Source organism: Bufo gargarizans, chromosome 8 (assembly GCF_014858855.1).
Source record: "Bufo gargarizans isolate SCDJY-AF-19 chromosome 8, ASM1485885v1, whole genome shotgun sequence".
NCBI lineage: Eukaryota > Metazoa > Chordata > Amphibia > Anura > Bufonidae > Bufo > Bufo gargarizans.
This window is the reverse complement of record NC_058087.1, coordinates 35,375,188-35,390,217: the sequence shown is the minus strand read 5'-3', so window position 1 is coordinate 35,390,217 and position 15,030 is coordinate 35,375,188. Positions and strand designations below refer to the sequence as shown.

At 44.3% G+C, this 15,030-nt stretch overlaps 1 protein-coding gene across 3 annotated transcripts in view; it reads left to right on the top strand.

Moving 5' to 3' along the window:
- Positions 1-15,030, top strand: part of MAP3K20 (mitogen-activated protein kinase kinase kinase 20) — a 215,695-nt gene that overhangs the window by 73,019 nt on the left and 127,646 nt on the right. For all 3 annotated transcript variants that reach the window (XM_044303724.1, XM_044303723.1, XM_044303725.1), the window contains exon 3: positions 373-460. In XM_044303724.1, the coding sequence (XP_044159659.1) occupies positions 373-460 (88 nt within the window). The remainder of the gene's footprint in view (positions 1-372; positions 461-15,030) is intronic.

The window sequence follows — 15,030 nt, the reverse complement described above, 5'->3', positions numbered from 1 at the left end:
CAGGATAGGCAATCTCAGATCGGCGGAGGTCCCAAAACTCGCACCCCTGCTGATAGCCTGTTTAGTTGTAGCTCTAGCACTAGAAATTGGGACTGGCGCTACACAGAACCATCCACTACATAGTGGACGATGCTGGTAAATGCAGCGCTGCTCCTATTCACTTCAGTGGGGGCAGTCCTGCAGTCCCAGCTCCGTCTACTACTCAATGGCATTGCTTTAATTTGCTTAGCCGATTTGGTCATACTGGTGAAAACTGCAATAAGTTATTTAATTATTTCAGGCCACATAGCACAAGCTACTACTTGCAGGAGCAGCCTTAAATGTCATAAGTTGTGTCTCAAATAATAATTTTTGTTTTTTATTGATTTTCAGGCAGAAATACTTAGTATGCTCAGTCACAGAAACATCATCCAATTTTATGGAGCTGTACTCGAACCCCCAAATTATTGCATTGTTACAGGTAAGAATAAAATCTAATTATTTCATAAGTTTATTATTTTTGATGAAACCGCCAAAGGTTTTGAACTAAAGATGGGTAGGATGAGATTCATGAGATATAAAAGCCATAAAAAGTCTCTCTCTAGATAGGATGGCTGGAACGTACAACTGAGCAAATTAACTTTACAGACCGGACACCATACACTCAAAGTTAATAAAGGTGGAAATAAATTCCCATTAGTATATTATCTGTAAATAGCATCTTGTTGATGGGTTCCAGGCTTGCAACTTCATCTTTTTTCTATTCTACAGAGAATTTTTAAAAAACTATGAAAAGTTAGTAAAAATTTATAAAAATAATCATTATAAAGATGCCTATTTTAACATTAATATTAGTGCTGAGCGAAGAATTCGAAGCGGAAGTCGTTCAAAAGTTTATGAAAACGATTCAGAACTAATACGAATTTCCTCACACTAACAAATCAGGTTTTCCTAAAATGGCCAGCCAATCCGCAGGTAGCCATCTCCTATGATGGCACAGCCCTATAAAACCCTCATCCCGCGCAGTCTCCGCCATTTCACTGTGAGCTGAGCAAAGGGAGAGACGTGGCAAGTGCTCATGCGCTAGGGACAGTGTTGCTGAAAACGAAGAATAGAAGAATTCAATACCAATAGGATGGAAGCCTTTATTAATCCAGTACCAGCGTGCCAACCAATACCATCCAGTCTGCACCCTTTAAGGGGGCCAGGTATTGAATTCTATTCATCAGACCATCCTCATCTTGTGCTGGCTTTACTTCCTAGAAAAGTCAGCAAGATGCAGAGAGAGGAGGAGCTGGATGTTCCTGATGACATTTTCTCATTGATATTAGATGATGTGGAAAAGGAGGAAAAGCAGATGGCAGAAGAAGTGCGGTCAAGGAGGTGGTCCTATTCATTGAGTGACAGCCTTCCTCTATCACTGTGTATACAGAAATAGCTGTCAATCACTGATAGGACCACCTCCTGGACTTCAAAGCCCAGAATGATCAGGAGTTTAAATTAATGAATTATAAGTTTGTAAAACTATACGTTAATCTGCTCAGCTCTTCCTGCTCTATAACATGCTGCCTGCAGCTCAGACATCATGTTCAACGCAAAAGTCTTGCACGGCCATTAACAAATAAGACTGACTATATAAAATAACTATATTAAATGAAAGGCAGCTGCGGGCTAATTGGCCACACGGTTCTTGACTGCAGTATGGCTGCAACCTGCCTACAGCACAACTGCTCCATGTGGCCATACCCCAAGGCCTGGGTATACCTGATTAATTCGTAACAAAATCAAATTTCTTGGGGAACTTTGGTAAAGCTGCCGAATCAAATTTAGCAACACCTCGCTCATCTCTAATTAATATGATTGGATAATTAATGTTATTTGGGTATTCCCATCCACAGGATATGACATACCTGCCTGATAAATGCAGGTCCCACCTCAGGGTCTCTCTTCCATCTGGAGTACAGGGTTTCAATGACTAGCAGCGACATTCCTCATGCATTTCAGTGGAGCACTACTTGCTTGGCTAGGCCTCAATGGAAACAGAAGTATGCAAAAGCCTCTGCAAGGTTATTCGGCCAGTGGGGGTCACTGGACCTGTTTCCTTACTAGGTGAGAGTCCCAGAGGGGCCCACATCTGTCAGGCATTTATGGAATGTTGCAGCATTGTGGCTCAGTAGCTAATGTTTTACCTGGCAGTTCTGGGTTCCTAATTTCGAGTCTGACTGCAGACAATATCTGCATGGAGTTTGTTTGTTCACCCCTATTGAGCAGTTTTTTTTTCCAGTTACTCTGGTTTCTTGCACATCCCAAACACATAGAATAGATCAGCAGTATCTGATCCATGGGTATCTGGCACCCGCAGTGCTTTATCAAACAGCTGATCAACAGGGTGTTGGGAGTCAGACCTCCACCAATCATATATTGATGACTTTTTAAAGATTGGTCATGAAAATTTTAATCCTTGAAGACACCTTTAAATTGTGAGTGATGAGAACGTACAGTGCTACAGAATATGTTGGCGCTATATAAATTAATAAAATAAATGCCTAAGATGGGAATCCTTCTTTAGTTGCAGGCGGTACTTTCTTTTGTTAAAGAGGACCTGCCAGCAGGATCAACCCAATTAACTCAGGCATACTGCTTGGTAGGGTTGAGTCTGGTGATTAAAATGATTCCTGTAGGGCAAAAATCCATTTTGCCATTCCATTGAAAATAAAGTTTTATATATAAATTAGGGCTTTAGTGCACTGAGGGGTGGGCCCGGCCCCCCTGTGCACTTCAACTCCTCCATTTTCCACGCCCTTCCCATTAACTGACAGAGCCAGGCATCAGCGTCCTCTTGCCTGGGCCTGTATTTCAGAGCATGTTCAGCTGAAGCAAACATATAGCATAGGCGCCAAAGTTGTGGCACTTGCATGGTACTACTGGGCCAGGGGAGGGGATGCTGATGTCTTTCACTGGAACGGCACAATATATTTGTGCCATCCAGGTAGGGGTGGGCGATATGGCCTAAAATCTATATTGCGATATAATTTTAAGCATGTGCGATATGCGATATATATTGCGATATATTGTTTTCTATATTGGGGGGGGGGGTGTTTAAATTATATATATTTTTTAAACTTTTTATTTATTAACTATTGGCCTCATTAAGGGCTAGAACCCTTGTCATATTCACCCTAATAGAGCTCTATTAGGGTGAATAGGACTTTACACTCTCCCTGCTGCCCTGTGCATAGTACACACAACAGCAGGGAGCTGACATGGCGCCAGCCTCTCATGTGCTCCCCCAGCCTCTTATCTGCCCCCCCCCAGCCTCTTATCTGCCCCCCCAGCCTCTTATCTGCCCCCCCAGCCTCTGATCTGCCCCCCCAGCCTCTGATCTGCCCCCCCAGCCTCTGATCTGCCCCCCCCAGCCTCTGATCTGCCCCCCCCCAGCCTCTGATCTTCTCCCCAGCCTCTGATCTTCTCCCAGCCTCTGATCTGCCCCCCTTCCCCAGCCTCTGATCTGCCCCCCTTCCCCAGCCTCTGATCTTCTCCCCCCAGCCGCTGATCTTCGTCCCCAGCCTCTGATATGTCCCCCTTCCCCAGCCTCTGATATGTCCCCCTTCCCAGCCTCTGATCTTCTCCCCACTGCCTCTGATATGTCCCCCTTCCCCAGCCTCTGATCTTCTCCCCCTGCCTCTGATATGTCCCCTCTGGTAACGCAACGCATTAATCATTGGTGGCAGTGGCCACAGGCTCCCCCTCCTCCCCCCCATCATTGGTGGCAGTTTGCCGTTCCGATCGGAGCCCCAGCAGTGTAATGCTGGGGCTCCGATCGGTTACCATGGCAGCCAGGAGTCACGCTGCTGAAGTCCTGGCTGCCATGGTATGTTAGTGAGCAGAGAGCAGCGCATTATACTCACGTGCGCTGTGGCCGCCGGTCGCTCCTTCTCATAGGTCTGTGCGGCGCATTGCTAATGCTGTAAGCATTAGCAATATGCCGCACAGACAGAAGAAGCAGCGACCGGCGGCCACAGCGCACGTGAGTATAATGCGCTGCTCTCTGCTCACTAACATACCATGGCAGCCAGGACTTCAGCAGCGTGACTCCTGGCTGCCATGGTAACCGATCGGAGCCCCAGCATTACACTGCTGGGGCTCCGATCGGAACGGCAAACTGCCACCAATGATGGGGGGAGGAGGGGGACCCTGTGGGATATGGCCGGCACATTCATTGGTAGTGCAGTGGCCACAGTCCCTCCCCTCCTCCTCCTACTCTGTCCTCATTGGTTTTCAGCGGCAGCCGCGCACAGTGGGGAGGGAGGGACTCCCTCCTCCTCCTCCTCCCTCCGCTGTGCCGGCTCAGGAGAAAATGATCATATCGCGGTCCGGCGATATAGGCGATATGGCGAAAATCCATATCGTGGCCCAAATTCATATCGCATATCGCCTATATCGCCTATACCGTCCACCCCTACATCCAGGTATCACTTTAATCAGCAGGGTCAACCCTACCAAGCAGTATTCATTGTTTTACAGAGTTGATCATGCTGGCAGGTCCTCTAGCACAATGTCCTTACATGTAACAGTAATCATAGTCATATTTTCTCCATTAATAATCCTTGCATGCATGATGAAGCGTAAAAGAGTAACACATCAGATAGCTGCAACGTGGCTGATTAGCCTTGTAGACATTACAAAAAAGTGGAGGTCGTTTACACAATGTAACTCCCCTAATCCCTTTGCTTATTAATGTACCATGAATTCCCCTATCCCTGCAGATAAATATCATTTTCTGGCGTTTTCTGAATAATAACAAAGGTATTACTACTTCTCAGTTTGCTTTTTCTTCCCAGCGAGTGGATAGAAATGTGTCAACTAGTTATTACCTAGTATTACAGTGAAATACCCATAACACAATTAAGTACTTACAGAAAGACTATAGCGTCTGTCTACATATTCTTTTCACACTACTTTATACTGTATATAAAATCGCAATGGGACATATTTTGTAAAGCTGTTGTACCAATAGCATTCAGGCTGGTCACTGCCTTCATTTTCTAAATGATCGTTAAAAAACAATTATTGGAAAATTTGTTGCTATGGTTGATATCGACATATGTTAATCTTCATTATTTTAACTTAATAAACTTAACTAAAGTTACAACAGGGATGGCTTACCCTGTAAGATTCAATAGTAAAATTGTTAGCAGGCTCCAGAACTAGTATTGTCTTACCAACGTTACAGAAAGGGCCACTCCAACAACGGATATTGATTAGGTGCAAGTCTGATTGCTGGAACGGTTACTAAAAGATTCTGACCCTCCCTGTTTCTCCTGACTGCAGTAGAGTTTCTGTAGAGCGGTAGTCTAGCATACATCGTGCTGTGTCATATGAAGTTTATCATGCTTTGTGCGCAGCTCTTTCCATCAGCCCTATAGACATTGAACAGAGCAGAAAGGTGCTTGCTCGACTGCCACCCCAAATTCTTCTTCAGTGGAGTGGTGCAGTGAGGAGGAACCCCTGGGGGTGGCCTGTAGACCTCTTTTCTAGTGATCAGTGGGAATCTCTGGACTTACAGAAGGTACCCACCACCAGGGGCCAGCTGGAAACTTAAAGTGGCGGGTGGTGGGTCCAAACTGAAAGAAGGCAGGGTCAACAGAAGTAGGTTGGTCCAGCAATACTGTAGTACTCAACAAGATGCCACAACAGTGCAGAACAGACTTGCAGTATGAAACTGTATCATAATCCTGAAAAAGGCAATACAGTTGAACTCAGGAGATCACCTAGGGTTCTGGCCAGGTGCATAAGTGCCTGGATCTCCTACATTAATTAATGCTTAGAGCATCAGATCTTTATGTACCTGGCTGGAGGTCTTGGGGCATTTGCTCACCTAGGAATTTCCCTGTAGGGTATATGGCCAATCCACCACTGCCCACCGCCCCTTTTGACATTGGCATAATACAGTCCTGATCAAAAGTTTAAGACCACTTGAAAAATGGCAAAAAATCATATTTTACATATTTAACAAGGTTCCAAGTAGAGCTTCAACATGCAACAAGAAGAAATGAGAGTGAGACAAAACAGTTTTTGAGCATTCAATTAATTGAAAATAACGATTAAACTGAAACAGGCTGTTTTTCAGCTGATAAAAGTTTAGGACCACATGCCTTTAAAAGGCCAAATCTGTGCAAAGATGTGGATTCATTGTCATTTTCTGTCAGGTAGTCACACGTTGTGATGGCAAAGTAAAAAAAACTCTCCCTTTTTGAAAGTGGTCGGGTTGTTGAACTGCATAAGCAGGGTCTCTCACAGCGCGCCATCGCTGCTGAGGAGGGACACAGTAAGACAGTCATTTGGAATTTCTTAAATGATCCTGAGGGTTATGGAACAAAAAAGTCAAGTGGACACTGAACGATCCTCGACCCAAATTAAGGCCCTTACTGGTGCTGACTGCAGCCCCATAACCATCAGACGGCATCTGAGACTGAAGGGCTTCAAAAGCAAAAAACGTCTTCAAAGACCTTGTCTTCTTGAACGCCACAGAACTGCTCGTTTGGACTTTGCAAGAGAGCACCAAACATGGGACATTCAAAGGTGGAAGAAAGTTTTATTCTCTGATGAGAAAAAATTTAACCTTGATGGTACTGATAGTTTCCAACGTTACTGGCATGACAAGCAGATCCCACCTGAGATGTTTTCTACGCGCCACAGTGGAGGGGGTGCCATAATGGTCTGGGGTGCTTTTTCCTTCAGTGGAACAATGGAGCTTCAAGGGTTTCTACCACTTGGATTTCATATAATTAGGTGTCAGACACTAGCGCTCCGCTAGTGTCTGCTCTGCCAAACTATCCTGCTATAATAGCTTTTGGGGCAGCCGTTTACCTAAAAAAAAGAACTTTTATTAATATGCTAATGACCCTCTAGGTGCTATGGGGGCGTCATTAGCACCTAGAGGATCGGTCTACCTTCTCAAGATGCCGCCGCTCAGCGCCTCCCTCCAGCCCGCCCATCTGCTTCGGAATGCATCAAACGGACGACTTCACGCGCATGCGCCGTGCGCGGCTGTATTCGGCGCATGCGCAGTGAATGTCCGACCGCTTCCCTGCTCAGACATCTTGAGAAGGAAGACCGATCCTCTAGGTGCTAATGACGCCCCCATAGCACCTAGAGGGTCATTAGCATATTAATAAAAGTTCTTTTTTTAGGTAAACGGCTGCCCCAAAAGCTATTATAGCAGGATAGTTTGGCAGAGCAGACACTAGCGGAGCGCTAGTGTCTGACACCTAATTATGTGAAATCCAAGTGGTAGAAACCCTTTCAGGAAGTGCAGGGGCGTCAAACGGCCGCTGGCTATGTCCAGATGTTGCAGAGAGAATTCCTCATTACTGAGGGCCCTTGTCTGTGTGGTAATGACTGGGTTTTTCAACAGGACAACACTACAGTACACAATGCCCGCAGGACAAGGGACTTCTTCCAGGAGAATAACATCACTCTTTTGGCCCATCCTGCGTGTTCCCCTGATCTAAATCCAGTTGAGAACTTTGGGGATGGATGGCAAGGGAAGTTTACAAAAATGGACAACAGTTCCAGACAGTAGATGGCCTTCGTGCGGCCGTCTTCACCACTTGGAGAAATGTTCCCACTTCACCTCATGGACACGCTTGCATCAAGCATGCCGAAACGAATTTTGGAAGTGATAAACAATAACGGCGGAGTTACTCATTACTGAGTTCATGTTTGGAAGTTGGATTTCTGTTTTGGGGGGAGGGGGGGTTAGTTTTTTTTGGGAGGTGTGGTCCTAAACTTTTGATCAGCTGAAAAACAGCCTGTTTCAGTTTATTCGTTGTTTTCATTAAATTGAAAGCTAAAAAAAAAAATTGTCTGACTCCCATTTCTACTTGTTGCATGTTGAAGCTCTACTTGGAACCTTGTTAAGATCCAGCCATGCTAAATAGGATTTTTTTTGCCATTTTTCAAGTGGTCTTAAACTTTTGATCAGGACTGTATAATAAAGCACATGGACAACGGTTATCTTTCTGACACAATTACCTTAAATACCCGCTAATGCTAGTCTTCACAACAAGTCAAAAAATTCATCTTTCCTTGCTGTCACGCAGTGATTGACAGCCCTCTGAGTATGAGTACCCAGAATACTGTTGTGAGAGAGGAGAAAGCTAGATATTGAAACTGGGAGGCCCAATACAAGGAAGTATTTAAAGCACAAAATCGGCATGTTTCATTCTTTTTTTTTAATCAATTCTGAAGAATCCCATTCATATCTGAGGGACTTTGCCTGATGCCTAAGTGCATGAGCTTGCATTAGTGCTTTGATGATCATGATTTTTTATTAGTGAGGCCAATATGTGACAATTTTTTCAAACTATTTAGATCAGATGAAGGGCAAGCCATAGGAAATCCCCTCAAGTGTTTGCCTAGTTTTACTATGTTCTATATCACTTTAGTCAGCAAGTCCTTCTCTGTCTAATGTTGGACGGCACAAACGTGTTGGCAGTTCTTATTTCTCCTTTTACTCCCTAAATATACTTTTGTAGCTGACAGGTGCCAAGTTTCTTTGTCTTTGTACACATCTTTCAGAGTATTATTTTTGGACTGGTTGACATTGGTGTTACCGGAATCATCAGTAACGCTGTCAGAGCCGTGTTCTCTCCTTGGCTTTGCATTGTTTTAAACCAGGTGATGTTGTAGTGAGCACAGCAACCATTCAAACATAATATCATATTATTCTATGATATAGTAACGTAAACATAATAAAAAATTGTTCTAATAGATATAATTAGTGTTGAAAGGACTTTCAAGTTCGGCGTTCAGGTTATCGAAGAATCCCATTATGGATTCCGCTACCATGGACCATAATGGAATTCTATGACGACATGCACCACAGAAGCGTATAGTAACATAGTTTATAAGGCTGAAAAAAGACATCCGTCCATCCATTTCGGCCTGATATCTTCCAAATTGATCCAGAGGAAGGCAAAAAAATAAATAAAAACTGTGAGGTAGATGCCAATTTTCCCCATTTAAGGGGAAAAGAATTCCTTGCTGACTCCAATCAGAATAACTCCCTGGATCAATGACCCCTCTCTAGTAGCTATAACCTATAATATTATTACACTCCAGAAATTAATACAGGCCCCTCTTAAACTCTTTTAGTGAACTCACCATCACCACCTCCTTAGGCATAGAGCTACATAGTCTCACTGCTCTTACCGTAAAGAATCCTTTTCTATTTCTTTCCTCCAGACGCAGAGGATGTCCCCTTGTCACAGTCACAGTCCTGGGGATAAATAGATGATGGGAGAGATCCCTATAGTGACCCCTGATATATTTATACATAGTAATTAGATATCCCCTCAGTCGTCTTTTTTCTAAAGTGAATAACCCTAATATTGATCTTTCAGGGTACTGTAGTCCCCCCATTCCAGTTATTACTTTAGTTTCCCTCCTCTGAACCCTCTCCAGCTCTGCTATGTCTGCCTTGTTCACAGGAGCCTAGAACTGTACACAGTCCTCCATGTGTGGTCTGACTAGTGATTTGTAAAGTGGACTATGTTCTCATCATGGGCATCTATGCCTCTTTTAATGCAACCCTTTATCTTATTGGCCGTGGCAGCAGCTGCCTGGCACTGGTTTCTACAGCTTAGTTTGCTGTTCACTAAAATTCCTAGGTCCTTTTCCATGTCAGTGTTACCCAGTGTTTTGCCATTTAGTATGTACGGGTGACTTGCATTATTCCTTCCCATGTGCATAACCTTGCTTTTTGTCAGTGTTAAACCTCATCTGCCACTTCTCTGCCAAAGCCTCCAATCTATCCAGATCCCTCTGTAGCAGTAAAGAAAAAGGGGGTCAGTCAGCACATCCCAAAGCGCAGGGGCACGTTGCTATGGCTGAGAACAAGACTGTTAAAACATGCAATGCAACAGCTCACTGCAAACCAAATAAAGTACAAAATTGCATCATAATTGCAAATGCTATACTAATAAGTTAGAGATGCTTGGCAAATCGTTTTGTACAAAATTATTTGAGCCTGTCTGCCACACATCAAGGCGATCTCTAGTTAGACGGTTTCCTAACACTAAATTTTACCTGTTATGTGCCATGACGGCTACCATATAATTCAGAAAGTGCAGGTTCCACATGCATGCTGGATCCGCCTGAATTTCTGTCATTTTTGGTGCCAAAATGGCCTCCATTATATCCACGGAAAGCAGTTACCAGCATGCATGCCGGGCCCACTCCACACCACTCCCGGCGCCACACGGCCACCAGGGACTGCAATGAGAGTCCACACACTATCTCTCTCCTGGTGCCATATGGCTTCAGTGAGTGAGGGGGAGCAGGCCTCTGTAGCAGTATACTGTCCTCTTCTGTGTCAGTTACTTTACACAGTTTAGTGTCATCTGCAAAAATTCATATTTTACTGTGCAAGCCTATTACAAGATCATTAATAAATATATTGAAGAGAATAGGGCCCAATACTGACCCCTGAGGTACCCCACTAGTGACAGTGACCCAATCTGAGTGTGTACTATTAATAACCACCCTCTGTTTTCTATTACTGAGACAGTTACTTACCCACATACAGACCGAGCATTCTCATTTTATATACTAACCTTTCAAGTGGTACAGTGTCAAATGCTTTGGAAAAGTCCAGATATACGACATCCATTGATTCGCCGCTGTCAAGTCTAGAACTTACCTCCTCGTAGAAACTGATTAAATTAGTGTGATATGACCGATCCCTCATGAAGCCATGCTGATATGGCATTATTTGCTTATTTTCATTGAGATACTCCAAGATAGCATCACTTAGAAAACCTTCAAACAGTTTACCCACGACAGATGTTAAACTTACCGGCCTATAGTTTCCAGGCTCTGTTTTTGGACCCTTTTTGAATATTGGCACCACATTTGCTATGCGCCAATCCTGTGGAACACTCCCTGTCAGTATAGAGTCCTTAAATATCAGAAATAAGGCCTCTTTCACACGGGCGAGATTTCCGCGCGGGTGCAATGCATGAGATGAACGCATTGCACCCACACTGAATCCGGACCCATTTATTTCTATGGGGCTCTGCACATGAGTGGTGATTTTCACGCATCACTTGTGCGTTGCGTGAAAATCGCAGCATGCTCTATTTTGTGTGTTTTTCACGCAACGCAGGCCCCATAGAAGTGAATGGGGCTGCGTGAAAATCGCAAGCATCCGCAAGCAAGTGCAGATGCGGTGCGATTTTCGCGCATGGTTGCTAGGAGACGATCGGGATAGGGACCCAATAATTATTATTTTCCCTTATAACATGGTTATAAGGGACAATAATAGCATTCTTAATTAAGAATGCTTAGTAAAATAGGGATGGAGGGGGTTAAAAAAATAAAATAAAAATAATTTAACTCACCTCATCCACTTGTTCACGCAGCCCGGCTTCTCTTCTGTCGTCTTCTTTGATGCCCAGGAGGAAAAGGACCTGTGGTGACGTCACTGCGCTCATCACATGGTCCGTCACATGATCCATTACCATGTCTTTTTGTGGGATGATGTCATAGTTTAATTGGTGCTAGTTTTGGATACATATGACTTTTGATAACTTTTTATACCAGTTTTTTGGGGGAAGTGCGGTGGGGATAATTGCAATTCCATCATAGTGTTTTTTTTTTTTTTTATGGTGTTCACCATGCGGTAAAAGTAACATGATCCTTTTATAGATCAGGTCGTTACGGACACGGCAATACCAAACATATTTAGTGTTTTTTATTTTTAACCAATTATGTGTGGATATAGGAAGTTTTATTTTGTTTTTTTACATTTTTGGGACACAGACCCACTTGGTTCTTGAAGATTCAGTGGGTCTGATGGCTTACAATACACTGCAGTACACTATATAGTGTACTGCAGTGTATTGAATTCGCACTAACCTGATTAGGCTTAGATATACTATAGCAAGCGCAGCTGCCCGATGGGGGAGGGAGCTCCCGCCCTCAGTTTACCCTTCAAGCATTGGGCCACTGCCACTGCAGAGCAGCAGCCTGATGCTTAGCCCCTCCATACAGCGGTCCCTAAGGACCACGGCATGGAAGGTGTGAAGGTGATAAACGGCCAGCACCGATGTCGGCCGTTTCAAGCAGAGTGTTAGCAGGACATTACAGCTAACACTCTGCCTGCTGCCGCTCTGCCATCCTGAAAGAGGGGGAGGGGGGTTCTGCGCGCTCTGCAACTTGAAAGCGGGTGAGGGTGTTGTGTGCGGGAGGAATTGGCCCTTCAAGCAACGGGCCGCTGCCAGGGCAGAGCAGCAGCCCAATGGTTATCCCCTTCCAGACAGCGGTCCCTAAGGACCGCGGCATGAAAGGGGTTAAACGGACGACATTGGTGCCAGCACCGATGTCGGCCGTTTTAAGCAGAGTGTTAGCTGGACATACACTCAGCTAACACTCTGCCCGCTGCAGCTCTGCCATCCGGAAAGGGGGGGGGGGGCTGCTGCGCGCTCTGCATCTCCTGAGCCGAGAGAGAAGCGGACAGTGGCGGGGGAACTGTGGCAGGAGCAAACGTCGGAGGGGGAGCTGTGGCCTCGGAGGTATCTATGGGCAGTCAGGCTGCAGGGAAACTTGTGTGGAGCGCTGTGTCCTGATTGGACGCCATGTCGCGCATGCCCAGTGCAAAATTGGTGACACACACACGGACACAGCGCACTCACACAGGGATTTTATTATTATAGATGGTCACTATTTCCCAGGTGTCCCCCAACCTGCACATCTGTTGTTCTGTCAGGTCTATTAGTTAATACTAAGTCCAGTATGGCTGTCCCTATAGTCGGGTCCTGAACCAGTTGGGGAAAGTAATTGTCTTTGGTTATTGCCAAGAACCTGTTTCCTTTATTAGATGTACAGCTTTCAGTTTCCGAGTCTATATCTGGGTAGTTGAAGTCCCCCATAATAACCACCTCATTATGATTTGCCGCCTCGTCTATCTCGTTTAGAAGTAGATTTTTTGGTGGACTCTGGTATATTAGGTGGTTTATAATAAACTCCTATTAGTATTTTATTATTGTTTTTGCCTCCATGTATTTCGACCCACAGTGACTCCACATTTTCATGTCCCTCACTTATATCTTCCCGGAGTGTGGGCTTTAGACAGGACTTTACATAAAGGCAGACCCCTCCCCTCTCCGGTTTTGACAATCCTTTCTAAACCAACTGTAACCCTGTACATTAAATGCCCAGTCATAGCTATCATTCAGCCATGTCTCAGTTATTCCCCCTATGTCATAGTCCTCCTCACACATCACTAATTCCAGTTCCCCAGTTTTATAAGTCAGGCTTCTGGCATTAGTATACATACATTTAAGAGGTTTATGTATATTTTGTACCCTACACCTTTCCTTCTGAACTGTTCTAGTCCCTCCTTCCATTCCTCCCCCAGTCCCATTACCTTGCCCCCGGTCTCTATCTGCGCTATCTTCCCCTCCTATAACATAATTACCCTCCCTCAGTCTCTAGTTTAAACACTCCTCCAACCTTCTAGGCATCTTTTACCCCAACTAGGGTTGGGCAATATCAGAAATATTCAGATGATAACGATATTAAGAAATTTATCGCAATAAAGATATATATTGCGATAAATACCTATTTAAAAGAAAAAACACAAGGAGACATTATACTGTATGGGGGCAGCCACAAGGAGACATTAAACTGTATGGGGGCAGCCACAAGGAGACATTATACTGTATGGGGGCAGCCACAAGGAGACGTTATACGGTATGGGGGCCACAAGGCGACATTATACTGTATTGGGGCAGCCACAAGGAGAAATTATACTGTATGGGGCTTATACTGGTGGGACTCATGACCTGTATATTCCCCTTGGGTCTAGTACATCCCCATCTATGTGCACTGTACAAAGTACACTGTATACAGGGGTGGCCGGGTGCTGTACACTGTATATGGGGAGGTGTTGGGCATTCATGTGTATATGGGGGGCAGTAAATGGTAAAGTGGTCAATGTGTATGTCTAGCTTACAAGAAGAGCCATCAGGAGCTAAAAGGTCACCAATTATTCTAACAATTGGTGGAGCTATCTTCTGATATGTCTCTGGGACTCCAACAACATTTTTTATTCATTTGCTTGTTAGTATAGGGTAACTTATGAGTTTTCTCACCCACCACTTCTTCTTTACAGTACATCTTCTTTCAGGTCCCTCCTCTGATCATTTGATTTGCAAACTAACTTGCCAATTCTGCTCTGTGCACTGAAAGTTATTTTCTCTATGCAAGTCTATGAGACCCCACATTCCGCCTCTCATAACGTAGGGTCCCTTTATACGGGATGACAGAGCAGCAGATTATTGGGAGTGAAGTGTTCCTTCCCGACAATCAGCTGTTTGCTGGTGGAGGAGAACGCTGCATTTACATGCACCAATCTCCTCCAGAGTATGGGGAGGAATGATCACTAATGCCATTGCTCTTCCTTCCCCATATGGACAGCAGATCTTGTTTACACAGCAGGGTCTGCTGCCGGTAAACAACGATTTTTGTGTGTGCGCGCAAATGATTCAATAACCCAACAACCAAGTGTTTTGCTCGCTCATCGAGTAATCATCAGCACATTTACACCGCCAGATAATCGCTAACGAACGTTCCTATGAACGCTCGTTAACGATTATCTTTTGGATTCTCAGACTGTGTAAAGGGCCCTTAAAAACTAATATGTCATTTGTTTTTCTTTACTTTTATTTGGTCATCCATCTATAGCACACAAAATGGAAAACCCAGACGTAGCTCTTCCTTTTGGTGATAAAATTCATTATTGTAACTGAAAGGTCTTTTATTTTATCTCTTCCTTAAGTAAACATCCAGTTTTATATTAGTTTACAGATAGAGCAGATAGCTATTAGTATGTTCTACTCAGCACTAATTAACAGTAAGTAAACAGTGCTGAGGATCCGGCAGGGAAGCGCAGGCGGCCATTCTATCATTGTAGCCAAATTATTTCTTCTCTTGCTTTATCCTGGGCTACAAAAAGTCTGTTGTAAAAAAAATATATAAAAATAA